Raw genomic sequence first — 27,449 nt, 5'->3', positions numbered from 1 at the left:
AGGCTGTCTTTAGTCAGTATTGAGGGATAAACAGACACCCTGAAGTACCCAATGGGAGAGGTGCTCGGTGGTGAATAGATCAGCCTCAAAAACCAAACCTACACCCATTGCATTCCTCCGTAACGATGTCGTGTAGACCGGAGTCCGCAATGTTTTCTGAGGAGGAGCACATCACATACAACCATTGCCAAAAACTGTTGCCGATACACAATAAAATAGTTGATGCACACAACATGGATGGTGATCCACACCTGTAACCTGAGGCGGCGGGTCTCGATAGGGATGACTCTGAGAATGGGCAGCTGAACCTCCAGAACTTTTGGTTTACTCTTCACCAGGCAGCCGACATCCATGTCCCAGTCTGCTCCCTCCAGGTACAAACCAGACACAAAACAGCCTGCAAGCAATGACTCATATGAAACAGCCTCCGGAGTTTAATGAGTGACACTCTTGTCCTCGGGTGTCAAAACCTTTTCTTCCAATACAGAAGATTCAAAGGATGTGAGGGCCACTATGATATTCTTCACCTTTAATTTATTGAACAAGCTAAAACTAATCTATCTGTTAAACTCAAGATATGCAGTATAATGATCAATCAAAGCTTATGTAGCTCTTTTCATACATTCTATTTTATCATTAGGAGAAGTCAGGTGGATGCAACCAATGTAGTACTGTTTCATGCAGGTTTACAATAGAGGCTTACATTTTTTCGGGAATCCTGCTGGATTCCCACAGAATGAGATTCAACTTTACCTTTAATCATGGGATTGGGAAGGTTTAGGATGAAAAGTTTACAGAGCAGATGGGAGCGGGAGAAAGAGTCCATGAGGAGAAAGGGGCTGACAAAATGAGTAAATGGCAATTATAGTTTATTTTGTTATTTAAATTTTTTTTATTTATTATTATTATTATTTTTTGTAGTTTACCTCCAAAATGGGAGCGGTAAAGGAGTGGCATTCATTCTGAAAAGAAGGATGGGTCGGAAGTCGTTTATTAATTTATTGTTTTGTTGTTGTTGTTGTTTTTTTCAAGACACTATGACAGTATGGTCTCAGACTGGGACAGGATGGGACTTTTTTCTGTGGGAGTTGGATAAGATGGAAGTGAAAATCCACTCCTGTGTCATCCTCTAGTGTACGACACAGGCCCCGTCTATTATTAATTTTCGTAAAATACAATACAATACAATATGTCTTGATATCTTGGGCCGCTAGAAAATGGATATTGTGCAAAAAGGGCCCACAGTTAGCATATCGTTGTTTTCAAATAGTTTCAGTTCATTACCTTGCGCAGGTCTGTCACTGACTTCCTCCTCTTCACGGAAGCGGGTCACCTCAGTGTAAAGTGTGGAAAGATCTAGAGGCCAACCATTTTTTCTGCATGCGGCTTGAACGAGGGCAGTCAGGTAAGATTCTGGGATGTGGAGCCCTGATAACCACATGACCTTTGGCTCTGCTGAATCCACCTTTTGACAAACAAAATTGTAAAAAAAAAAAAAAAAGGGTGTATAACACAAATGTACATTATGTCATGCACAACATTCCTCACCCATGATTTATATTGTTCAAATCGCCTCTTGAAATGTATCATCCAGTTGCCCAGGGACTTGAGGGTGTCAGGTGCTAACTTCTTCCAAATAGCAGGGATCTGACCATTAAAAAGGGCCCGGGCAACTTCATCCAGCTCACTGCTCATGCCCACCTCACCGGCCAAGGCCTACACACACCGGACAATAAAAACCAAAGTAAGTCAATGAAAGACACAACAACGCTGTGTCCCTCTTTCTCACCCTTTGCAGCTCAGCCAGAGACCGCTTCATGCGGACCACTAGCTTGTTGAAGCGCTCCAGTTCTTGAAGGAGCACCACTGATGTAGGGGAGATATCCGTGCCAAATTGCTTGCGGATAACATCCAGGTCAAATAATGCTGGCAGCTTGCTTTGAATGTCCTGAGCAACCTGAGTGATGTACTCATCCCTGCTGATGCCTCCACCAGACTCTCCTGAAGCAGAGGAAAGTGGTTGTGAAGCGGCAAAGCACCACAGAAAACAGCTGAGGCAAATGGAAGAAGACAACCGCGACAACATACCCGTCTGTGGTTGGAGGTCGATGAGATGCAACCACATGTCTTTAGCTGCTTGTGTGTAGTATCCTATCTCTGCATTGGAATGAAGACCCATCACCTCGGGGGTGTTTGCCAATGGCAGAGACTCAATCTCATCTGAAACAAGCCAGGCACACAAGTCGTGAATGTTGACCGCCCAACGATTAACTGTAAGCTAATCTAAAACAATGCAAATAACAACTGACCAATATATACTGTCTTAGGTCCGTTTGCTGGAACCTTGTAGTCCACATCGTTGTTTTTGAAGAAGTGAAAGCGGCAAAAGTCATAAAAGAGGAAGTCTCCAAAATACTCATCCATGTAGACATTCAGGATCCTGCGGTCAAAACTATCTATGACTCGTCCACCATACATCACCTGTGGAATGTGTGGATGTGAATTTACAGCACAATTAATGTCTATGAAAAAAGGAATACAGTATGATGTATTCAAGCTTTGCCTAACCTCGCCTACAAGGTACTTAATACTCCCCCAGGGGATGTTGATCTCTTTTTGGTTATGAGCTTTGGTCAGGTAGGTGTTCAAGATCTCCAAACACACCTGTTGAGCACAGTTGCAATTCAGAGGGAACTCGACCCAGTCCAGATGGGTCCAAAGACTTCTCCGTACCACTTACCAAGAAGTCTGATTCGCTAAAGTCATAAGGGACATTCCATCCAATTTTGCCATACTTGCGCCTCTCTTGCACCACGGCATGGAAGAAAGACAGCACGTAGACCAGGCTGCGGAAGGCAGAGTGTGGGCATCCAGTCATAGTCTCGTGGGAGATTTTCGAGTAGGTGGCTCTCATGTTGAGCTTGAGACCATTTGGAGCCTCAGTGACAACCTGCAGCGCATGGCAACAGAAAGAATCACTGAAGAGCAACCAAGTAGGAAGTAGGAAAGGACCATTGAAGCCAGTTTGTGTTTCAGATATTACGAAAAGTATAGACAGCGGGAATGCCACCTTAAGAGATTTTTGAAGAATGCCAATGGGAAAGTCATCAATCGGGTTGGTGGTCAACCAAAGGCGAAAATTGGGGTGAGGTTTGGTGACCCTCTCGATGCACTTCTCCAAATCTTTCAGCCATTTCACCAGCAGGTGGCAGTTCTGGAGCATCAGCCACTGACCGCGAGCCGCTGCCAGCTCCAGAAGGTGTAATGCAACCTTGATAAAGAAAAAATGAACGTTACATTCAATCACTTAATTAACTTCTTGAATCTAAATAGTTGACATAATTTCCTGACACAGTAAATAAAGTACAAGTTCTTCATCAGCCATTGGCGAGAAATAGCAAGATTTATTTTTATGGCACTCATTTAAAGATGATGATCATTCCGAAAGAGTTCAACACAGGTGGGTAAATTCACAATGAAGCACCAAGTGGTCTTATATTCATGAATTGATTGCCCTTCCTCGACTGATATTTTGACATAAGGCCCTTTCAGAATGACTTGAAGTACAGGAACTAAAACCATGGTACCTTCTCCTGCCCCTGGCCCATTGCAAGGAACTTGAACTTGCTCCCAAAGCCATTCCTGTCCGCGAGTTTCATAAGGTCAGCGCCAGGGTCAGAGCCAGGGCTCAGGATGAAGACAATAGGGGAGAACTGTGTGCTCTGCTCATAAATAACATCAAAACTGATCACAGGAGGTTGAACATATCTGTGAAGAAAGATTTGAAAAATGTATCTAAGAGCATGTTCCCCTATTTCTGCAATGAAATACACTTTTGTCAAATCGGTTGGACAAATGAAATACCTCTCGCCCATGGTGAGAGTGACATAGTCGGTGATGGCTCTGTAGACTCTGTCAACACGGAAACAGCGCAGCAGGAGCAGCTTCTGAAAGTCTGTCAGCTTGTCATCATATTTCATTGGCAGCGGAGCCTGTTCCGGCGCATCAAGGTCATACCACTGGGAAGAAACACAAAGACAGTCAAGTAGTTGAAAGGCAGCTTGTGAATATTATCATAAATAAGTAGCCACAACTTACTGACTGCCACTCTAATGAATTTCTGCAAACATCATCAGGCAAAGACTCAAACTGCCCAGGAAAAAGCTCAGATAGTTTCACGATATCTTCCCAGGCAGAATCAGGAAGCCAGCTACAAGTCTTTTTGCGTGAGCTCTTTTCCAGGGACAGATTACCTAGCAGAAGTGAAAGACAATCTGCTGTGAGTGCTGATGCTCACTGTGAAGTAGAGCGACCTCAGGAAAACATTTAATTATCTATATGACCTTTGATGAAAAACTCCAGTTCTTCCTGGGGGACTCGATCTTCTGCCTGCTCAATCTTGATGGTCATGTTGAATGAGAAGAGAAGCTTGTGTTTCTCAAACAGACCTGTGAAGAACAGAATCATCCCCGGTTAAGATGTGGAATTGAAAGAAAAAGTTCATGTTAAACAGATGTGGTTTACCTGTGCAGCCATAATTATAGACATTGTATGTCAGACTGTTCCTGATGTTTTTCAGTCTTTTTGGCAGAGCTGCATTTGGTGGAGACTTACGCAGGGAAAAGTCAAACACTTCCAGATAAGAGGCGAGAGAATACTGGTACATGCTGTTTACCAGAGCCATTTCTGTCAATGCAAAGAATAAGATTGCACCGCGCTTGGCAGCTGGTCGGTAGCCGTTTCGGAGCACGTCAATGTCCACGGATGTCGTCACAGCCAACTTAAGCTTCTCAAACACCTGATGATCACATAAGTAGAAAGTAGAATAAGACTCACTTGAAACGTGACATTCAAAGTGTTGTTCTCCACCCACACTTGGCGTTTGGCAAACTGACCTCACTGGATTTTGACTTTGTTTCCTCCAAAGTGTAGACCAGCTCTGTGTTATCCAACATGTTGCCGGTGGACGTGGCCAGCTCCCTTAACAGGGTGTCACCGAGGTTCTTCAGCAGCTTCTTATTGTCGCTCGTCTCCTGGATCAAAAACTCCCGCTGCTCTTCCAGCTCCTTCTTCTCAAAGCCCATGATAACACTGAGCAATTGGTCCTCCAGGCCCTTAAGGGTCACTGCGTGTAATATGATGGGTGAGAAAAGTTCATTTCTCAGGACAGAACGCACAGGAAAACGCCAGCAAACGGTCTTACCGGTATAATTGATAACCATGGCTTTTCCAAACACAGAGGGGGAAAATTTGGGGTTTCCCAGTTTAGTGTTGAGGTAAAGTCGGAAGTTGGGATCAAAGTCCACCTCTTTGTCACCTAGCATGACAACCTGCCTGCCCTCTGCTCCTTTCAAATTCTTCTCCAGGACATTGTCAATCACGGGGTCAATGTACTCATCGACATCTTGGAAAAGGAACGGGAACCCGTATTTAATGGCCATCTCAAGGTGTTTCAGGAAGTCTGGATCATTGAAGGAGGAGATCTGTGGACAAAAGAGCTTAAACTGTCATCATCTTGGGGGCTTTCTGTGCAAATTATAAAAAGGAACAATGCACCACATGTCACAGTATGAGACTTTTTCTTGTACCTTGAGGTTATTGCTTGCCTCCTTCTTCTTAATCCAGTTCAGGGCTTGTTGTTGAGGGTCAATACACATGGGGAAACGGCTGCCTCTTGTTGTAAGGATTCCATTCTGCACTGACAACTCATCTGGAGGCAAACCCTCTGACCCCCACCTGGAAATTCCCATGTGGTCAGTGGGATGGCCAGCCAACATGAAGACCACAACAGGTAGTTCTTTTCAACCATGTTCGTGGCTTCTCACCTGCTGATTTCCACCTCATCAGTTAGTAAGTTGTCCACTTTAAAAGGCTGGCTCAAGGGAATGCCTCTCTCCTTTACGTTGTCAACCCAGGTTTGGTACACCATCTCATTCCTGAAGTCCCAGCTGAAGGCTCCCTCGTAGCTCAAGAAGGCAGCAGAGAGTAGACAGTCTCCGAGGAGACGCACACGCCGTCGTTTCAACTCCTCTAAATCGTGTGTCCACCTGAAAACAGAAACCACATCAAAGAAAAAAAACGAGCGTGCATCACTCATGGAGTGTTGTTTAGTTGTCCCAATTGTCATCTCACCTCACATTCTCAGAGCTCAGGCCCGAGATAAGTTTGTCAGCAGCTATGAGTCTTCTCTCCATCAGCTCAGCCTCCTCTTGTAGTTTCTGTTTCTCCGCAATCGCAGTTTGATATTTGTCGCCAAGAGCCTTCAGTTCTCTCTGGATATTACTGAGCTCACTTTGAATGAACTCCAGCTCCTTCTTGCTCTGAAAGAAATTTCTTTCGAGACGTGCCACCTGCAAAATACAAGTCACGTTACTGTCCATTCTGTCAACCTAATTGTCTTCATTCGTTTGACATTACTTTGTCCCTTTTGGGCTTTATCTCCCTGGCAACTTCACAGTAACCGACAACAGCCTCCACAAATTTGAACATTCCTGAACCGGCTTTGCTGATGGCTTGCATTTCCTCAAGGCTGGTCCCAAGGTTCTTCAGGAAACCTAAGAAGCAGAATGCTCATAGGAAATCATTGCAACAGACAACATAGTGTACTTTGCAATGCAAATTTACCAACACGTACACGAGTATTTTTAATTCATTACCGCACTCTTCTTGATCACGAAGTTGACTGACCTTTGACAGTCTTGACCTGGTTGGGACCGATGGCATCACAGTCCATTTCCATCAGTGAACGCAAAAAGCCAGGATCTGACATCATCGCTTTCGCAGCTTGCCAGCTAATTTCCTTTTTTTTACACAGCACCAGGATGCACTCACACACCACCTGCACCTGCTTGGGTGGCTTTGCAAAGGATCTAAATGAAGCAACAACAGGAAAGAAGTCCATGGCAGGATGGAAAGCTTTAGAATGAGTGTTGACCGGTTTACAGTAGTTGGACAAGTCATTCTGTAAGTCAGCAAGAGAGAGTTTACCTGATCTCAGTGACATCAGATTTATCAAGGTCTTGTAAGGCAATGCGAGCTGCTTCTAATGCTGGCAGGGCTTCAGCCAGGGATGTTTCTGCTTCTAACTTTTCAACAGCAATCACTTTGTTTTGCTCTTCAATCTCTTTGGCTTTGTCTTCTGCAAGTGTCTTTTTCTCCTCGGCTAGAGGAAAAAGATTCACCAAACGAGTTGAAGTACAGTAGTATGCTGTTTTTCAGCCGTAACAATACTAGTTTTGCAGGTTTTCACTGACCCACTGTGGTGTTTGAGGCAATCTCTACCAGCATTGTCTCACAGGCTGCAGACTTCTCCGCGAGAACCACCTTCTGCTCTGCCAGTTTGATGTTCAGCTCATCCAGTTGAACACTGGCTTCCTTCAGCTTATCCAACCCCCCTTCAAGATGTTTACACTGCGCTGGAACGCATAACTTATTGTCACTTCTCCAATGCAAACTTCTATTTCATTATTTTCCACCCGCTTACCCAGAATATACTGGTCTTTTTCCTGCAGAAGGCTCGAATATGTGCTGATGAAGTCCAAGTAATTCTTTGGGGTGACAAAGTTAGAACGTCGAAGTTTTTGGAGGAACACAATGCTGTATTCTCCAACAGATTTATGGACCATGCAGACATGCTCGATAACAGCCGGAGCGTGTTCCTTCGGAATCATTTCACTTTCGCCTGTGCAATTGACATAAGTACATCAACGCTATTAAGATCATGTAGAACCAACAACTAAACAAGCCGTGGCACGAGAAATCAATCGACCACAATACCATATCGCCGGTCTCGACTCTCATAGTCGCCTCTACGTAGAACTAATAAGTTCAAAACAGAGGCAAACATTCATTTGTGTTCCAAAAACCCATGTTCCATTTCTCATGTTGCAACTGAAAATGGATGGATGCCTCTTGTATCATATGGAATAACAGAAATATAAAATCTGAAATCATGGTTTCAAAAAAATCTGTTGGGTGTTCCCATTTACTTTGAACAGTTTTGTGTCATACCATTATGACACTGCATACGTTTTTTGGGGCGGTAACTCATGTGATTGATTTGGTGTGAAGAACCAAAAAAAAATCATGGCTCTGTCTATTCGGAAAAAAATAATAAAATAAAATAAAATCTTGAACCCGTAGAAAGAGAAAGATTTGACAATTGGCATAAAAGCAGTGAAGGGTATAAATGTGTGACAATTCTAACCGAGAAAAGACTCAGCGACAGCAAGTAGCGCCTGCGGAGGCCATGGCAAGAACCAATCTATTACAGTGTTGTTCATCAGTCCTGGAGAAGAATCAGAACAGGTGACAATTTATTATCAACACTCTCACAGTGTGTTGAAAAAAAAAGAGACATTTTCTTCCCCCCATTTTACCTGGAAAGTTTCTGCAGCGTGTTCTCAAGGTATCTCCGACAGGAGACATGCCTAAAACTATGTGGAGGTTGCTGGCACTTTTATTGACAAAATACTGCCACACACTGTCTTTAGTAGGACCTGATCCCATTTTGAGGGCTTCTTCTCGAAGCTGGTTGAGGACCGCTTCTTTCTCATCATCGGGAAACAATGCAGGAACGATACCTATAAGAGGACAGACATCATGATCGCAGGATGACATCTCACTTTTTTTCATGAAAGAATGAAATGTAGTACAGTATGAACCCGGACGTTAAGAATATATCCAACCTGACGTAAGCATGTTGTTGATGAGTTCCAAAAAACCTTCCTCAGCAACATGAGCATCAGTGAAGAGAAACACGATCTTCTTGTTTTCAATGCCAAGTTTCAAATACAAGATTTTCAAGTCTTCACGAAAGGTTGATTCGCAATATCCTCTACTGAGTGTTATCTCAAAAACCTGAGGAAATCATGAAAAAAGACGGCTATTAGATCTTGAAAGGCCGATCCATGCATCCAGCCTCCACTTTGGGATTCGAGACAACTGCCACTGCGGGCAATGACCACCTAATTTCCACACCACAGCCAGCTGGCCCTATTTTCGCATCCAGCCAATCTCTAGTGCAAAGTGCAGACTAACTGTGCACACGAGTGGAGTTTCCCTTGTTTTGATATTTTTGTCGACAGGAGCAGATATGAAGCGGTGTTTGCGCTGTTGTGGGAGTGAACACAGCCAACTTACTTCATGGCCCATGAAAGTGGCTCCACTCATTTCCTTTCAATTCACTGCAGCAGAGGCACGGACAATTTTGTAGAAGCAGAAACAGACTCACTGGAGTCCATGCCGACGATGGAAGTGTGCAAAATACATTCATTAGGAAATGAAAGCCGACCTCCACTTTCGAATGATGTAAAAATGGCCAGGACAATCAAAGCACATCGCTCTGAAGTGGTCACTCCGTGTGTGGCCTCATCCACCAAATATAATAATTATCATGACAATAATGATACGTTCATTGATTCAGAGGGTTCACTCATGATGTTATACTTCTGAATGAAATATAAAGACCGCCACCACAGATATGACCGTAGGATTCAGGGGAGTGGGGCAGGTGATTCTGCTGTTTAAGAGGGAGGAAATTTCATCCGTGACATTTGACAATAAAGTTGTACTTGATACTTGACTTGATACTTGATAGTTGTGGTAAAAGAAAGTGCTCCCGGACGATATGGTACAGGGCGGTCTGCGAGTCAATTACATCTTGTCAGAGCCTCTTGACCTTGTACACCGGCTGAGGCTGCTTTCCTGACAGAAAGGTGATGTTTTACATCCAAGGGTCTCGCTTGTTCAACCAAAGACTAGACAGCCAGGGTCACGGCCTTTGACCATGACCCGGATCACCCGACCCCTTGTCCCTGTATCACATGTGGTGAGTCCACAGGAAATTTGAAAGGTGCCATTACAAATGGATTCTAGTAGCCATTATTGTTTACTTTGGCAACCATTCAAAAGCAAGACGTCACAAAATTTGTATTTAAAACAAAACAGTTTTACAACCTCACAGTCAGCAGTGAAGGCAGCAAGCTTGGTGATGGACTGTTTGCCTGAGCCTCCCACACCCACAAGCAGAGCATGACCTCGATCAATGCGGATGATGCGGTGCACTCGAGTCAGATGTTCCAGGGCGTCATCAAACAGTACCAGATTCATCCTCGACATTCTATCATTGTATTCCTCTAGAATCTCCTGCAGGATACAAAAATGGTCTTTCCAAGTCTTTTCAACTTTGGTTATTTGAAGTGATGCCACCATCATACCTGAAACAGAACTTTTGAAGCTTCATAGTCCTGTAAGTCCTCGTAGACTCTTGGTTCTGTCTCACTCAAGGCTGTCCTGTAGTCTCCGAAAAGAACTGGGTCTCTCATAACATCGTCTATGTTTGCCTTAAAATGCTCTTCAACTAAGGCCTTTATAAGACCTTGAACCTGTTGGGAAAAGGTGTAAAGATAAGCGCATAGATGTTACTTTTTAATGTCGATTAATTCCGCCATACATATAATTCACATTATTGTGATGAATTAATGAATTTACCAGGTTTTTGTCCTTTTCATCAATGAGTCTATCGTGAAAAATCCTCAGACACTCATTTCGCCAAACCCGTACAAATATACTGACGGTCGAAAATCTGTTATAGTGACAAAAAAGGTTAAACAAACAAGTACACACATAACGACACAACGTACAACACAACACTGTGCAACTCAAGACCCGTGGAGAGAATTCATTGTCTTTAACAGACCTTTCAGGCTCTGTGAGTGTTAGTCCATTATACACCCTTGATAGGTCTCGCAGATTGAAGATGTAGTGAAACTTTGCTGGAGTTGGCGGCAGATCTTTGACAAGGCTATTGTACAGTTCCAGTGTGCAGAAGGTGACTTTATCACAAACCTTCTGTACCACATCCTCAAAGAGCTAAAATAATCAATCAAATGCATTACACATGACATGAGGTGTATTGAGACCAGCAATGGCCTTCATGATATGATGCTACTCACTTTGGTGTGACCTTTGATAATGGATGAATAGATCAGATGGAGAGACTCCATTGCAGGGAAAGGGATACTGAAGACACTGAAGAGTGAAACAAAACGGGTATCCACCTCGTTCCTCCCACCTCCTGCTATTCCCATGGCAGCAATGAAGCCAAGGTCTTTGAGGGTTTTGTAGGTGAGCTCCTTTCCTCGGTCATAGATGCCTCCTCTGTCCAATAAGAGCTTCAACAGTGCAATTGGCTGCTGTGTGCCATAGCTATCCACCTGGACAGGAAGAAAGAATATGGCCGAATAAGAGACATTCACTTGAAACCCTGTGGTCAAAGTCGATTGAAGACCTTTGGCATATTCATGTCATCTATATAGACCAACAGTCTCTTTCCCATTGGAGGACCATATATTTCTTTGGTCCTTTTCTCTACATTGGCCTCCAGGTTCCTCTGGAGGTCCATTGATGTTGTCCTGGATGAAAGGTTGATGGTCAAAGTAATCTGGCGGCAAACATACACATCAAAAACAGCTAGAGCAGTGAATGCTGAAACCTGTCTGACTGACTTACATTTGAATCTCCACTTAGGTGTTTCAGAAAGTTACTAATGGTCGCGGTTTTGGACGTTCCAGAGTCCCCAACCAAAAGAACGGACCTCTTTATCTTCACCATCTGTTCCAATATCCAGCTGGTTCTCGTGGTATCCACAGTTGGGACTGAGGCAAATGTAGTATATCAGAGAGTCAAGGAGAAACAAAATTGGTCCACAAGCCCAGTTTAAAAAAAAAAAAAAAAAGCACTAAAAATGTGTTTATGTTTCTGTTGTAAAGGTTAGAATATCTGACCCATCAAGCCTAATTTTTCAGGGCCTTTAAAAAATAAAAACAAACTGCAGACTGTTGATTGATTGACAGAGAATTATTACAAAAACTAAAATGAAAGGAATGAGCATCGTGAACAAAGAACTGAACTGTGGCTGTCTTGTATCATTTGGTGGAAATATGAGTAAAAGTCTCCAAAGTATATACATTTGTAATTAACATACTTGGTTATCCTCAACAATTAGCTTAAAGTAAAACCTTACCAAGAATATCCGAAAACTTCATTTCAGGGTTGTGGATGTATTTGGTAACCAGGGAAGTCCAGGGAACCCACTTTTGCTTTGCGTTATCAAAATGGAAATCATACAGAGTTGGCTGCTGCCCTGTATGAATGACATCTATTAAAATTCACTGGAACCTAATCAATTACAAACAAAAAATACAAACAATTCCTGGCACAATAATGCTTCCATTATGTTTAATAATGAATGCACAGTACTATCCGCTGCAAGTGTCTGAGTGAAACTTTATAACAAATATGAAGGCACCATCATCAAGTCGAAATTTGTCTCTTACCTGGGATCTCTCCAGGTCCAGCCATTTTATTTTCATCGCACACAGTGGTTAAGCTAGAAATCCTTTTGATTAAATCATCAAATTTTTCTCTTCCATAATCCACCAGTGTTGCCCCAAGAGAGCAGTACAGCGCTTCCAAGAAGTAACACTCCAACACATCTGCACTTTGGTTCTCATTTTCCAGTAGGGCATCAAGGGTCATGCAGAGCTGGGACACCTGAACATATCACCAACGCAATATGAATCACCATCAGCTGTCTGGATCACAGATGATCCTCACTTTCTTGCATAAGTTAAGCAACAAATGTTTCAGGAGAAAACGTCACACATCCTACCATATTTAGATCAGTCTGCGGGACAACAGTCTTCAGTTTCTGCCCTTGTTTCCCATCAACAATACCTTCCACAATCATGTCAATCAAGGTGTGCACGTACTTTTCAAAAAGTTTATCGAGTTCTTCTTGTTCCTAAAAAGAAAAAAAAAGGATTCAAGTTACAAAAGACGACAACAAGTGCGCAGACTACATTTCCGATTCAATGAGGATGCTCTACTTTGACGGGTCTGGTTTTCAACCATTTCTGCCAGTATGGGGTGTAACGCAAGTTTTTGGGGTCCACAAAAACCATTCCACAGCGGGACACAGTAGCAGGGGAAGCATACTGCAAATCTCCAACCTGCAATCATGAGAAACACCCCCCAAAACATTGCATGGTATTAAAAAATAGAGCATATGTATCAATGACATCCGTAAATACATACAGACCTCAAACAGCAGCGCACAGTGACCTTGTAAACGAATTCGTTCTCCATTAGCCAGAGTAAGGAGCTTGTTGTCGTCCATTACCGAATTCATGTTCTCAACCCAGAGAGCATCCACATCCCCATCAAAAAGGATATATCTGTGAGTTCATATTTTCATGTTCGGAATTTATATCAACACTGAGAACAGTAGAAGTGACATGTTATTTAATGTCTAGCAAATGTTTTGGTCTTACCTCCTCTCTTGTTTGTCGGTCGGCTTGTTGATGTCTCGGAAGATGTTGGATAAGACCCCATCAGTCCAGTCTCGAGTGTCAGGATCCAGAATACCATACAGTTCAATGACACTCACAGCTTTAGGGTTCAGGGGATATAATTTGGTGTGAAATCCCAATCTGTTGGTGAGATATTGATGACTGGAACACATATACACGACAAAGGAACCTGACAAAAGTTTGAAGTGTCTGAAACACTGACTTGGTTTGAGCTTGACATAATGTGCTGATTACAACCGATTTCCCACCACCTGTTGGGCCCACTATCATCGTTGTGTGTCGTGTCATCATTGTTTCATACATTTGCACCACTTTATCCACCTGAAAACATTAAATGTGGAAAGGGTTTCAGAAGACTCAAATGGAAATCCATTATTTGTTGCCCTTCAGCTGCAGAAAGTGGAAGCCCGGGAACTAAACAATTCAACACAATGAATAACATGAACCTGGATAGGCAGTAAGATATATTTGTTGTCTTGCAGGTTTTCTTCTACAGCATCATTGAAGTTGGGATAACGAACACGGGGGCATTCCAGCCCCGGAAACAGGTCTGAGATCAGCCCAAGAAACAGAGGCACATCCTCAAATATAAACTTTGGAAGATTCATATCCCTCAGGGCTCGCATCAATACAACATCCTAAAGAAAAAGAGGGAACCTCTTAAAAAGCTGTTGTTGCATAAAATGCTCATCTTTCGTTTGGAAAAAAAATGTGACCCATGCATAAAATGCTAATAATACAGGAATCAATGAAAACAGAACAGAACGACAATATTTCATGTCATCCTCTAGAGGAAGTTGCCATGTAAGACAAATTATTCAGAAATATCGTATACAAACAAACACACACACACACACACACACACGACGATTATACCTCAGTGATGTCTGGTGAGCCCCTCTTCAGTTCTCCTGCCATCACAAGGACAGATTTCAAAGCGCGCAGGCCAAAGTCATAATGAGACTGCTTGGACAGCTGCTCTCGAGCCAATTTATAGAGCACAGTCATCTTTTTTGCAAGAACCTGAATGAAACAAAAGCAGACGGATGCATTCAGCTCATGAAAAGGCAAACGTGTTTAGTCAATGTTGGGGAGTGTTAAGTTGTTGTCTGGATACAAATGTCAACAGTGGGACAGAAAGGTGGGTACATTTCTCACCTTGGCCAAGAGGAATCCCTCAGAAAAGAGCATGATCTCACAAATTTGTTGCAAGTCAGGCACAATCACCACCACAGGCCTGAAGAGAGCTTTGACAGATTCTGGCAGCTCTGTGCGCCCTGCGTAGCCCGGGTTCATGGTGATGAAAATCCCAATTCGGCTGTCCAGTGTAATCTCATGACCTTCAAACTGATTTTCAAAATGATATGATGAAAGTTAGCTCGAGTTCATCAAATAGGCAACAATCAAGTGATCAAAAAAAAAGAACTTGATATGATAATATCACACTTCAAAGACTTACATTAAATATTTTAAGGTACAGAATGAGAGCATTGCGAATGGTTTGGATTTGGGAAGAGATAACTGAAAGCACTGAGGCATCAATGCGGTTGAATTCATCAAAGCAGCCCCAAGCTCCACATTGGGCCAAGCCAGAGAGGATCTTGCCCACAGCCTACACAACAAGGAAGATAATGATTCAGGAATACACACCAAAAAAGTCTCAGTGCGTGCAATTCGATTTATGAAGAGAATACAATCGTCACTATTGTTTGCCAGATTAGCTACCATGTAGTCCATGCCTTCCCCACAGTTGGTAACCACACAGAGCAGGCCCAAAGCTTTGGCCAGATCTTTGGTTGACTCTGTCTTTCCAGTACCGGCTGGCCCAGCAGGAGCTCCACCCAGGAACATGGAGAGAGCCTTCACCGCAAACACAAGCCACATCAACAACTGTGTACTTGTTTCAAGAGTTGTAAGTATTCACAAACCTGTGTGATCGTGAGGTAGATTCGGTCTGTCAGGGGAGTTATAACCAAGCGACCGTTCAACCCCATGTATTCGTAGCCGTAGCTAAAAGTTGCACTGCACTGACATACAACAAGATTGTCATCTTCTTGGACCCAGTAGAATCTTAATTGACTTTCCCACTCAAACTCCTTTGCATCTGTAATACTGCAGAGACGATCATGGGACCAATTCGGCTTAACACACAAGTAAAAAGGTTCCAACCGTTGATCGAAGCAGGGCCCGAAATAAGCTGTACCTGTTCAAGACAAAGTTGTCCACAATGTCTCTTGCGTGGACATCGATGATCAGAACAGTATTGATCTTCCGCCTGTCATTTTTCTTCATAGGCTGTGTTGAACGTGTTACCAACTCATCAATCTGCTGGTGCATTTTCGTTGCATAGTTCTTTAGAGCGTATTTATCTCCTTTTTTCAAGTTGCAAAAAACATCCTCCACCTCCCATGTCCACCACACTTGATTTGTAGCCAGTACCACCATGCCTTGGAACAGCAACATCCAGTCCACCCTGAGTGGCAAGGAGACTCATGGTGGGAAACTTTTTACTCACAGACAGAGAGAGATAAACATGCTTGCAATCCACACACACACCTGCCTCTGTCTTCACAGTAGCGAAAGATCGCCTCCTTGGTGATGAGTCGATTAGTTCTCCTCATCTCGTGTAAGACTCCTGTCATCCATTCCTCCACCCTTCCTTTGATCTGGACGGGCTTTTGAAACTCCATCACTTCACCCTCAGCAGACACCATAGCTCCTGCTGAAGTTTCCCCACTGCTTTCCGAGTCAAACCGGAGAGATGCGATGTTGTCATACATCTTGCAGAATAAGGTAGAAAAAGGGTGGACCGATTTCACACACGTTCAACAAACAATATCGGCTACAACACTCTTATAATAACACTCTTACCTTTATCATATGTTCCTGCACACAGTCGTGATGACTACTTCCCAAAATGCTGAGCAGTTCATCATCAGAGATGAAGAAGAAGCGTGGGAATGCATCCCGCTTCGAATCTAGGTAGTCATTGAGACTTTTCTGACATCTCTCTAGGTTCTCACTGAGAGTCTGCAGGTCCATTAGCCGGTTTGGAATCACGCAACAACGCTTAATGTTTGGGTTGCCCTGTGCATCATTCATTATCTACACACACACGCACATGCCCACACCCAAACCCAAACCCAAACCCACGCACACACACACACACAAAAGAATTGTACATCCTTTACAGTTTCGTCATTAACTCTCTTAATGTCTGAACAACACTCACCTCTTTAAACTTTTTGTCAATGATATCAAATTTTTTGGCTTCCTCTGGTAACTGTGAGGAAATATCACCACCAATGAATATGCTCTCCAAGTACATCCATTTCCGCTGCACCAGCAACCAAACCTGTGTGAAATATTTTGGGTTCACTTTTAAAATTTAACTCAAAAGTTGGTGGGGGATTTAGCCAAACTGTCTGACCTCTATCGTCTCACTGATAAGAGACAGGTCTTTCTCCCATTGTTGGATGGTGTTCAAGAAAGGTCCAACAAAACGACTCCCTGCCATGCTCTGCAAATTCATGGCATCGTTGTCCACAATCAAAAGGATCTCATCCACTGCGCCCAAAACGGCACACTGTTGATGGGCACCCTTACTGTAGGATTGTATAATGAATTGCATGTTCCCCCAAGTTTCTACTACCTCTTTCACACCCTGCAACACAAATACCAATATTATTTATAGACAATCCATTTTATTCTTACGACAATTATCTTCTGGTATCGAGAGAAGGGCTTACCTTTTCAATACCAAGCTCTTTCGAGGCTGAAGTAACAATCTCACCTATGACATCAGCATATTTATGAAGCTCCATTGCAAACATGTTCTCTAGCGTGAAGGTGGTCGGGTTCATCTCAAAGCTTGTACCAGTTCGATCCATCAATTCTTTCCAGTGTCTATTGGAAGAAATATTTGAATTTGTGTGTGTTTTTTTAATTCCCTCTCATTGTGTGCATTTAATGTCATGCGTCCTTTTCCATTTGAGTTTTGCTCTATTTTCTGTCAGTTGGCTCTTAACGCTCAGAAATACTGTTTCTAGTTTGACCACCGTGTTTAAGTCGAAGGATAATCATTGGTATATTTGGTAAGAGAAGACCTTAAACCAGGGGTGTCAAACTCATTTCACATTGTGGGCCACATACGGACTTGGTAGATGTCAAGTGGGCCGAACCATTAACATGATATCATACTGTGCTATGAATCACCAAAATCTCATCTCTTTCCTTTGTTTTGATCTCAAGAAGCATTGATTGGCGCGTTCATATCATTTGCTGCGTTGGGTCTATCTCGGTGACAGACTGAGACTGCTGTTTTTCCCCCCGATCAAAACAATGTTGTCTTCTACTGTGATCAAAGGTGTGCCCCCTAGCGGATAATCCAGGAATTGCATTTCATTTAAAATATTCATTCTGTGTCTTTAATGCATTTTTTGTTTGGCTGGATCGAACCTCCTTGGGGGCCGGTTCCGGCCCGCGGGCCGTATGTTTGACACTCTGCCTTAAACCACATAGGTGAAAAGAGACCTTTTGGGATGCCTTGGTGGAACAATCAACATCAGACAAAGATATGAAGGGTGGTAAGAATATATTGTCTTGGATGGCCACAAATAAATTGTGGTAAACCTCAATTTGTATATTGTTGTAATTCTGATTAAGCGGTGGAATAAACCCTGAGATACTCCGAAATCCCACACAAATGTCATCTGCCCATGCAGGAACCAGTGAGTAATGCCAAAATCCCCTCCAGGGAAATGAGAATGTTAATGTCTTCCCTTACCAATCAATTTATCAATGACACTCCACCATTCGGAAAGGGCTTTCGGAAATTACTCAAGGCAAAATGAGATAATGGATGCATGGATATTAGAAGCAGCTGAAGTAAGTGTCCTTTGCATGGTGGCTGGCCATAACTTTCAGTGGCTTAACAAATTTGAAAATCCATCAGAAGTTGAAGTACTGCTACTTCACATTGAGAAGAATCAGCGAATGTGGCTGATGCGCTTGATAAAAATGAAAAGACCCCCACAGCCCGCATTAAACAAGAAATGCTGAAATGCTTCTATTGGATATAGCCAAGGAACACAAGAAATTCCAGGAAAAGCGCTGTTGGTGTGCTGCCACTACAACTAAACTCAGAATAAGTGATGAAAAAATGAATGGCTGTCAGTCGTTTGATTTACTTAATTAATCACGTAATGGCACTTCACTCTGGCATGTTTGTGGCAAAATAAAAACAAAATAAATTACATCCAGCAGAGTGTAAGATAAAGTTCACCTCCAGAGATGATAATAAATACAAATGAAAAAGAACACTGTTAAAATAAAAGATGTATAGCTGTCATTTTTACCTCCTTCAAAACGTAGAGCAATTTGCACACTCACCTTTCTCTAAGGGCTTCATTCTTAAGGTCCAACAAAAGAGGAAGCGAATCTCTAAATTCCTTCATTCTGCCCTCTAGGAAGAAGGCCATTGGTAGTGACCGCACATCTTTGGGCAACTTTTTCAAATCTTTGATAAATCCTTCAGTACCCTCCTGGAGCAAGTGGATATTTAAGTCTGCCCATAAGGTCTGAGACCATTTGTGCTTTGCAGCCTGTGAAACAACATCAGGATCAAAAGACTAAACAGTATGAGGTGTGCCTGATTTTACCGTGTGTTTTTTTTTTCCAAGAGCGTGACCTTTTGCTCTTGATAGATGTCATATATCAACCTGTAGCCATTCATATCTTTTTGGATGCTGACAATCTCTGGATAAACAGTGATGGGAAGGTCCAACAGCTTCTCTGCATTAGCTAAGTCCTGCCGCCCCTCCACTGCCTTGGCAAGCTCTGCTTCATAGTGTTCCATTTTTGATAGGCCTGGAAGGAGTGGGGGGTGGAGAGTAACTGATAAAATGTCCTTGAAGAATACCCAAAACAATGTATTGTCATGCTGGTTATAGAATGTTTTCAAATACCTAGATCTAAATCATCACCGACAGCTCCAGGGCCATCCGTATTAAAGCTTCCAACAAAGATGGACAAATTCTGCTGAAACTCTTCAGTCATCCCCTTGGTAGTCTTTGTGCGGAGCAGAATGACAATAAAATTGTAGATGTAAAAAACAACATCAAAACGATTAATGTACAATGTTTGGTCACGGTTGAGATGAAAATGTGCAATTGCTATAGGTTTTAACCTCTTTAAATGACATCTTGACATTTGTTAAACTCCGATCTACTCGTTTGGATTCTGCAAACAGGTCACTCCATATCTGGTTAATATTTTCCATTAGTTCCTTTTCCTCCTGTACAACCTACACATTGGGATGAAACTCAGGAAATGCAAAAATCGTAAAAAATATTGACGAAATTAAATTTATAGGATTAACAAAGCCTTGGACGACATTACCTCCACTTTGTACATAGCTAGTGTTCTGTATCTTTCCTGAATATCGGTGATGCTCAGTCTCACATTAAGAGACATGTCTCTAATGTCTGAGATTGTCCCGAGGACATTCTTCAAGTTGTCAAAAGTATCAGGACTCTGTTTAAGTTTCTCTGAGAGTTGCTGTTGAATACACAACATGAAGATAATAATTTTACCAAGACCACTAAGTCAGTAACAAAATTTGCCAAATGAATCATATTCAGTGAAATATACACACACACATTACCATGAGTTCTTCTTTCAAGTTGAAGAGTTCTTCTTTCGCCGATTTGTTGAGCAAACTCCCCAGTGAAGTGATCCAGGACTCTGCAGTCTCCTGCACAGTGCGGGCCAGTGGCTCCAGGTTTAGTTGAATGATCTGTACATTCTTAAAAAGAGACTCAACTACCACCCTCTGATTTATTTGAGCATAGAATTGCAGCCTCTGGTCATACATAGCACACGATGGATTTTTATCAGCAAACTTTTCACAAACTGTGGCATTGTCTTTTTCCCATAAAGGCTGGTATTGTTTCCAGTGGCTAAGGTGCTGGTCTACAGAAAGCATCAACTGCTGAATGTTCTGGGACACAGCAAAGGCACTTTCATTAATTTGAGGAAGATGACACACGTCCTCAAAGAAGTTAAAAGTCACAAATTCATCACCATCTACATGCTGTGGTGGGCACTCAATGCAGGTTCCACTCATCCAACGCACAAATTCCTGGAAGACAAACATGGAGGTGGACAGATTTCACACACCGATGCACATTTCCAGCCAAAAATCTGCAAAGGCTCACAGAAGAGGAAATAACGGTCCTACTTTCGTGCTATCGACACACTCTCTGATACACTGTATAAGTGTCCGGGAAATCTCATTTGTCTTTGGCTGCAACAAAATTTTGGGTGGGGAAAGGATGGCATCAACACGGAAGAGAGGGATGTTCCCCATCAGCACAACATTGAAAGCCTTGATGTTCCTAACAACAACAATCAACCGAATATTTGTTACAAAGAATCAGGCACCAGTCACACACTTGTTCCAATATAAAGACTGAAACAAGAATGTAAACCATTCAAGTATTGTTCTCATATTTGTTACAGTTCACTGAATATTACCTCTGCACCATGCTAATGAGAGCCTCGTGCACCTTGCGTTCCCAGAATGCATAATAACTTGACATACTGGTGCACTTGCCAGTGTTTGTTTCCATGATCAAGTGTTCCACCTTTGAGATAACAGGTCCAATGTCAGCGTATTTGCTTCTCAACATATTCACTGTTTTGATCCGTTCTCGATCAATACATTCAAAAAACTCCCTGACACCTGAGAAATAAAATGAGTATGACTGAAATCCCGATGAGTGAGGACATTTGATTAAAATGTTGTTTTAATCAACATACTTGGTAAAATGTCAATCTTATCTGGCGCTGGGCATTTTAGGAGATCTGCCATCATTATGGATTGCAACTTGCTTTCAATATCAAGCTCATTGTTCTGTATTTGATTGACAACTGTCTCAAACTTTGACAGCTCCGGGTTGCCATTGTTGATGAAATCCGCAATCGCTAAACGTAAACATAGAAACAGCTCCCATGTAGAATTCATATGGATGAAATCATAGAAACATGACAGCACCATACCCAAGGAATTCCAGTTCAGTCTTTTGCATCCTGGAAATAACACTGTTTCTACCCTTTTTATGTTTTGAGACAACATGGTGATCTTTGAATCACTCAGACTATCGATTGTAGAGTTGTAGCGGTTGACAAGCTTGCGCAGGTCATCATTGTACCTAAATCCAATGGGAAATGCAAAGGTTAAAGTGATGCATGTTTTTGTGGCGTGTTCGAATCCTTGGTGAGTGTGACTACCTGATAAAGTTGGACTCCTGAAGAGTCACGTTTCGAGCTACCTCAGGCATGGAGAAGGACATTGAAATCAAGTTTTTAACCTCTGCAATTATTGTCATGATCTCTGGTGGAAAGTTAACACGGTATCGCCTATCTTTCTGTCCCTTGATGTCAGGTTTGGCTGGGACGGCCTCAACATTTGGAAGAAAAAAAAAAAAAAAAAAACGTAACTAATTCAGAAAAAATCTGTACAATTTGCCATGTTTTGTGATAAAATACGATCAATGGAATACATACATACCAGCTCTCGTTGGGTTTCCTTTGAAATTATGACCAAGACAGGTTTTCTCAATAAAATTGGCAAGTTGCGTTCAGTTTCAGCAATCCAGGACTTATACTTCTTAACTCCATACTCGCTTATTTTTTTGGCCATTTCCAAATATTTGCTCTTTGCCTTAGTAAAATTCACAGAAGTACAAAGAAAAGACAGTTTTCAAAATGTCCCACTGACCTTCAGGTAATTCTTGTACATGTTGTCAAAAAAAAAGTACAGTTCCTCACCAGTAGGCCCATTTCACTTTCCAGTAAATTTGGCATTCTCAGGAGAGGAAGCATGCCACCTTTTATGCGTTGAAAAAGGGAATGTGTCCACCTCACGCCTCCTGCCATGGGAGGCTCATTTTTATTAATTTGTGGTTTATCTCTCTTTTCCTCAAATATTTCATTTACACTATCCACCTGTAACAAAGATAAGTGATGTTCGTTACTATTTAAAAACAAAATAAAGCAAAAACAAACATTTTGACACCGGTTGAGATCATATACAAAAATGGCAAATTGTTTTGCCCTCCGAAAGGGGTTTTCAGCAGTGTGACAAAATACATGCACCACTTTTCAAGTGAACCTTGACAGTGACCTCAGACTAACCTCTTTGCAATATTGAGCCAAAACATCATTTGTCTTTTTCATTAAATGATTATTGATGGCTGGTCTAGATCGAATGTCTTTGTACTTGACAAGCATTTCAAAGGCAGCAGTTGAAGAGCGCAGTGTCTTGAAGGACTGGTCAATGAAGGCAATGACATCCCTCTCAATGGCCTAATCAAACACGGTAAAGATAAAATATCAACAAGTACACTGATAATGATCTTTAGGTTGAACTTAGAATGCTTCTGATTCCTTCGATCGTAGGAGGAATCAAGTCAAAATGCATCCTGAACTTACATAAACCGCACTGTTGAAGTTTTGCATAATGATTTTCCAGCTGCTAATCTTACAACTACTGAAAGGATCAAAATTGGCTTCTTCAAAAGGTAAGATAAGGTTGTCCACTTTGGCCTGCATTTCATCAAAACGTTTTGGGTCCCAAGTCACACTTTTTAACTCTGGACAGAAGATCCTGTAGAACTCTTCCAAATTCTGCAGAAAACAAAACAAGTCAACATCAACACCAAGCTTGTTTATGTGATAACCCCCCATGCAGCAGGTGCTGATGAGTGTGAATGGGTAAAAAACACTGACATGCAAAACGTTAGACAGGTCCTGGCAGATGGTGGCCATGTAATCTGTTTTCTCAAAAAGCTTTCTCCTGTCAAACTCCCAACGTTTACCAGTGCCTCCTTTTTGAATTTCTGCACGCACTTCAAAGTAAGAGGACTTCCACAATTCCAGAACTTGCTTGGCATCATCCACCTTGGATTTGGCCAACTCTCTCTTATCTCTATAAGAGACGCACAATCAGACTCTCATGACGGGGAACGGGCAACACTTACATTTCGGTTTCATTGACCTACTTGAACAGCACGTGGATATCAATGACTTGAGCCACACGCTCTGACAGTTGCCAAACAATGCGCTCCATCAAGGGGACCATGCGATCATTCCTGTTATAGTGGCAGGAGATTAACCACACAACTTGTAGGCTGTTCATCAGAGGTGGGATGGTCTCTATAATCACACTAAAGTGTGCTCCAGTAGCCAGATTCTAGAAGGGAAAACATTTGGTTTGGAGATGGACATTTACCAAACTTGGGTCAAACATATTACTCACCTTGAAATGCCTTTCCAGTGTTTTGAGGAAGCCTATATTTTCATCTGCCTCCAAACTGTATTTAACAAGTTTAGCCACCGTGGTCTCCATAGGAGTAATCACATCCGATTGCGCTTTGGTCAATACTAGCAAAATCTTCTTTACCACAGGTTGATTCAGCTTTGCTGTCAGAGCACTCAGGATGGAAGAACGCTCCTGCCAAAAAATGATTTCTGCCATCGGACGGGGTGTGTCTGGCTTCTTGCGATCTTGCTCCTCAATAACAGTAAGAAGCTGACTCTGCCAGTTTGTCACACACTGCTCCAGCTCCTCTACCAGCTCTAAATTGCCGATCAGTGTATTGACATCTGCCTCCATGTCTATCTCTGGGATGTGTAGTGCAATCTCATCTGCAATAAAATGGTTATTTGTATGATCGAAAGAGTAAGAGTTCAGTCAGCGGGCAGAAGCCAGACGGTTCACTCAACAAGGAAATCGAATTTTTGCATTGGCTTTCCATCATTTCTAATTTACCCTCAAATCAGATGCCAGCAAAAGCTGATGCTGGACAGCTTTCATGGGCTTTACCTCATTGGGGTGGAACAAAAAACGATTTGACTTGGCAAATCTGCTTTAATTCAATCGATGTGAGGACAACACATCCAACTGAATTGAATCTTTCCCCTTTAAAATATATCGAGATCAAAAGGATGGAGAAAGTGAATTTTTTCTTTACAACTCACTGACAGTCATCAACATTAACAAAGTCCCTATTTTTTTTAATCATATTGGACTGCAACTGTGCTTTAACAATAAATAACAATGTATAATTTGATGCTAATCTACAAAAAGAATAGCAATTAATAACATATAATGATAAATCAGCAAATTTACTGGTTGCGCTGGCACGAATCGACGAAAATTGTAGCTGTGCTGTTTCAAATTTTAGGAGCGAAACGCTACCATTTAGGGGCAGGCTGGAGCTCCAGTTTGAATGCACAGCCTTTAGACACAATTTACATCAATTAAATGAGGACATAGAATTTCTCTAAACATTTTCCCTCCTCAAATCCTTGATGGAATCTCTGGCGATGAGATCATATGTCAGCAGAGTACCAAGAAGGTTGGAAATACAAGATTTATCGAAATGTACTATAAAATCTTCCCATTTTCTCCATGGTGATTGGTGAATGTATAAAAATCAATTACGATGCACACATACTGGTTTCAAAACATTCAACCAAGATACAGTTACAAAGAGTGATTGGTACAGTATACATTTGTGTTGAACAAACCTTGAGCTTTAAGTTGTTGAATAGTTGTATTAACCACTCCCAAGAACTTGTGCGTGCTGTTAAGTAACTCATTGCGAATGGGTGCTTGATCACTTGGTTTGGTTGGAGACTCCTTTTCATTTTTGGACTCTTCATGAAGAGAAACTTCTTTAGCCTGATAGTTGACTTTAATTTTCTTCATCTGATGGGCAGTCATTAATGGAAGATAGATCTAAAAAGAGATACAATGGCAACCTCAATTGAGTTTTTTTTCTTGGTAAGTTTAATACCTGCACAAGAGCTTCATGGCTTTGGCTATGTTCACAGGATAGCATTAAAAAAACAACTAGTAACTAACTCATTACATTTTGTGGGTGGTTAGATAATCACTCAAGGGATATCCATGGTTAGAATACTCTGTAGGAGTTTGTTAAAAGGACTAGGTAAATCCTAAAGGGCTCAGCCTAAATTTAAGAGATCTCCTTGGCATGAGGGAAAGAAGAATCATTTAACTTTTGACGTGCATCTCGATAAAACAGTAGATCCAGGACCTGTTTATATTTTTTTCATTAAAAAAAAATCTAAAATAGACCGCTTTGGTCCCGGTCGAGTTCTATACTGCAATTCTATAGTCAGCAAAAACAAAATTCAACAGTCAGACTTGCTGGGAATGTCAACCTACATGAACAAGTTTTTTCTGCAGTAACCTCAGGATGTATTCGTTGCTCCTGACAATCTCCACGGGAGTAGGCGACAGGTATTCCTCCTCTTCAGGTTCAGGTGACGACTCATCTTTAATTTCTAAACACAGTGATCTTAGACATAAGATATCGAAGTTTATCATTTGCATAGACGATGAAATGAAACACACCTATTTCATCTGAGAGGATTTGAGAGCCCGACTCGTCTGGATACTCCTGAGGATCCGAATTCGTCACTTCTTCTTCTTGTCCTTGTTCTTGTTCTTGTCCTTGTTCTAGTTCTTCCATTTTCAACACACGTCCGCGATGCCGCTAGAATTTCATGATTTAATCGTGGGTTCTATAATGTACGACCCACCATTTTATTAGAAACGCTGACATGTAAAAACAAACTTAACATTTAAAAATTAACTTAAAATAGACCAAAGTGAATTCTGTGGATAGACGTCGACACACGAACCAAAAATATCTACGCTAGCATTACGTTGAACACTGACGTCAGACGACGTACGTGAGAGGTGACGCAAAAAGGATCCAGTTAACCTTTTTTTACTCCAACTAACCGTATTTAACACAATTTAACCCTGGAGAACCCACGGGGTCAAATTTGGCCCCTATAAATTCTGCTACTCAAATGCTACCCTTAAATCCAAAAGGGTCAAATTTGGCACTAATCCTAAATTGGGATTAAAGCATTGAATATTTGAAAAAACATATTTTGGTGTTCAGTGGACATATAGCAGTCATTTAATGTAAAATTCATCATTTTCCAAAGAAGAAAAGGGTTCTTGGGTTCTCCGGGGTTAAAGACCATCCATGCATCCATTTTCCGATCTGCTTTATCCTAACAAGGGTCGTCGGAGGTGCTGGAGCCTTTCCCAGCTGTCTTCAGGCAGGAGGCAGGGGACACCTTGAACCAGTTGCCAGCCAATCGCAAGGCCCACAGAGACGAACAACCATCCGCACTCACACTTTGGGACAATTTAGAGTGGTCAATCAGCATGCTATGCATGTTTTTTGGAATGTGGGAGGAAAACCGGAGTACCTGGAGAAAACCCACGCAGGGATGGGGAAAACATGCAAACTCCACGCAATAAGGCCAGAGCCGGGATCAAACCCAGAACCTCTGCATTGTGAGGTTGACGAGCTAACCAGTCAACCACTGGGCCGCCCAATTTAAGGACCAATAAATATCAAACGAATTAACCATAAACAAATAAACTACAACAATCAAACGCAATTATGTTTGTATAGAAGGCTCCATCTGACCTTTTTTAAAAATTCCATCCATTTTCATCACCGTTTATCTTGAAGTGGTCGTGGGGGGTGCTGGAGCCTACCCCAGCTAACTTTGGGCGAAAGGGCGGATTACCCCCTGAACTGGTCGGCAGTCAGTCGCAAAGCACATATAGAGATGAACAACCATACACACCCACATTCTCACTGTCACTGAGTGTGAACCGATCCCACGCGGCCTGCACAAGTCAGGCGAGTGTACCGCGATGCGCCACCAGCAACTTTTCTTATATTCCAACTGCCCATATTGTAAAATATATTTTTTATCAGAGATAAAACGAATGAAACTAACTTAATAGACTACTTCCGAACATTCAAACGAATGTGATTATTTTTGTACAATACAAACATGTAAGTAAACCAAAGTGTTAAATAACAGAGCAGCACATCGTATAATTGGTTAGCACATCTATATATCTATATTGCATTCTATACTGTGTACAGTTCTTTTTCTGAAACATTTATTTGTGCATGCAACACTCTTTTTTTTTCTTTTCTCAGCCGC

The 27,449-nt window shown here is 42.0% G+C and overlaps 1 protein-coding gene across 1 annotated transcript; it reads right to left on the bottom strand.

Moving 5' to 3' along the window:
- Positions 1 to 25,936, bottom strand: LOC147204847 (dynein axonemal heavy chain 10-like). Its single transcript, XM_086110843.1, has 74 exons — positions 25,819 to 25,936; positions 25,630 to 25,748; positions 24,969 to 25,179; positions 23,695 to 24,083; positions 23,438 to 23,628; positions 23,166 to 23,364; positions 22,869 to 23,063; positions 22,572 to 22,742; positions 22,206 to 22,382; positions 21,946 to 22,098; positions 21,666 to 21,835; positions 21,195 to 21,586; positions 20,910 to 21,117; positions 20,614 to 20,770; positions 20,038 to 20,514; positions 19,773 to 19,931; positions 19,561 to 19,677; positions 19,340 to 19,442; positions 19,063 to 19,241; positions 18,765 to 18,976; positions 17,123 to 17,279; positions 16,804 to 17,037; positions 16,606 to 16,728; positions 16,245 to 16,478; positions 15,930 to 16,153; positions 15,577 to 15,846; positions 15,302 to 15,485; positions 15,099 to 15,233; positions 14,833 to 14,985; positions 14,532 to 14,720; positions 14,250 to 14,396; positions 13,820 to 14,011; positions 13,576 to 13,694; positions 13,335 to 13,493; positions 13,103 to 13,238; positions 12,891 to 13,013; positions 12,674 to 12,805; positions 12,339 to 12,555; positions 12,026 to 12,145; positions 11,512 to 11,657; positions 11,291 to 11,443; positions 10,956 to 11,216; positions 10,700 to 10,872; positions 10,492 to 10,585; positions 10,218 to 10,385; positions 9,958 to 10,146; positions 8,688 to 8,859; positions 8,379 to 8,582; positions 8,207 to 8,287; positions 7,484 to 7,681; positions 7,254 to 7,415; positions 6,988 to 7,162; positions 6,688 to 6,869; positions 6,418 to 6,554; positions 6,133 to 6,350; positions 5,826 to 6,047; positions 5,589 to 5,736; positions 5,204 to 5,483; positions 4,896 to 5,125; positions 4,525 to 4,798; positions 4,344 to 4,448; positions 4,099 to 4,253; positions 3,865 to 4,019; positions 3,588 to 3,768; positions 3,071 to 3,271; positions 2,741 to 2,950; positions 2,569 to 2,664; positions 2,310 to 2,481; positions 2,089 to 2,220; positions 1,790 to 2,001; positions 1,549 to 1,716; positions 1,285 to 1,465; positions 252 to 397; positions 1 to 156 (listed from the first exon to the last, which is right to left on the bottom strand). Exons 1-74 carry the CDS (start codon positions 25,934 to 25,936, stop codon positions 10 to 12), a joined length of 13,473 nt encoding a protein of 4,490 aa, XP_085966969.1. The 3' UTR covers positions 1 to 9.
- Between the last annotated feature and the right edge of the window lie 1,513 nt (positions 25,937 to 27,449).

The sequence above is a fragment of the Hippocampus guttulatus genome, chromosome 5, assembly GCF_054856545.1.
Source record: "Hippocampus guttulatus isolate MCC_2025c chromosome 5, RoL_Hgut_1.0, whole genome shotgun sequence".
Classification (NCBI taxonomy): Eukaryota; Metazoa; Chordata; class Actinopteri; order Syngnathiformes; family Syngnathidae; genus Hippocampus; species Hippocampus guttulatus.
This window is presented reverse-complemented; position numbering and strand designations above follow the sequence as displayed.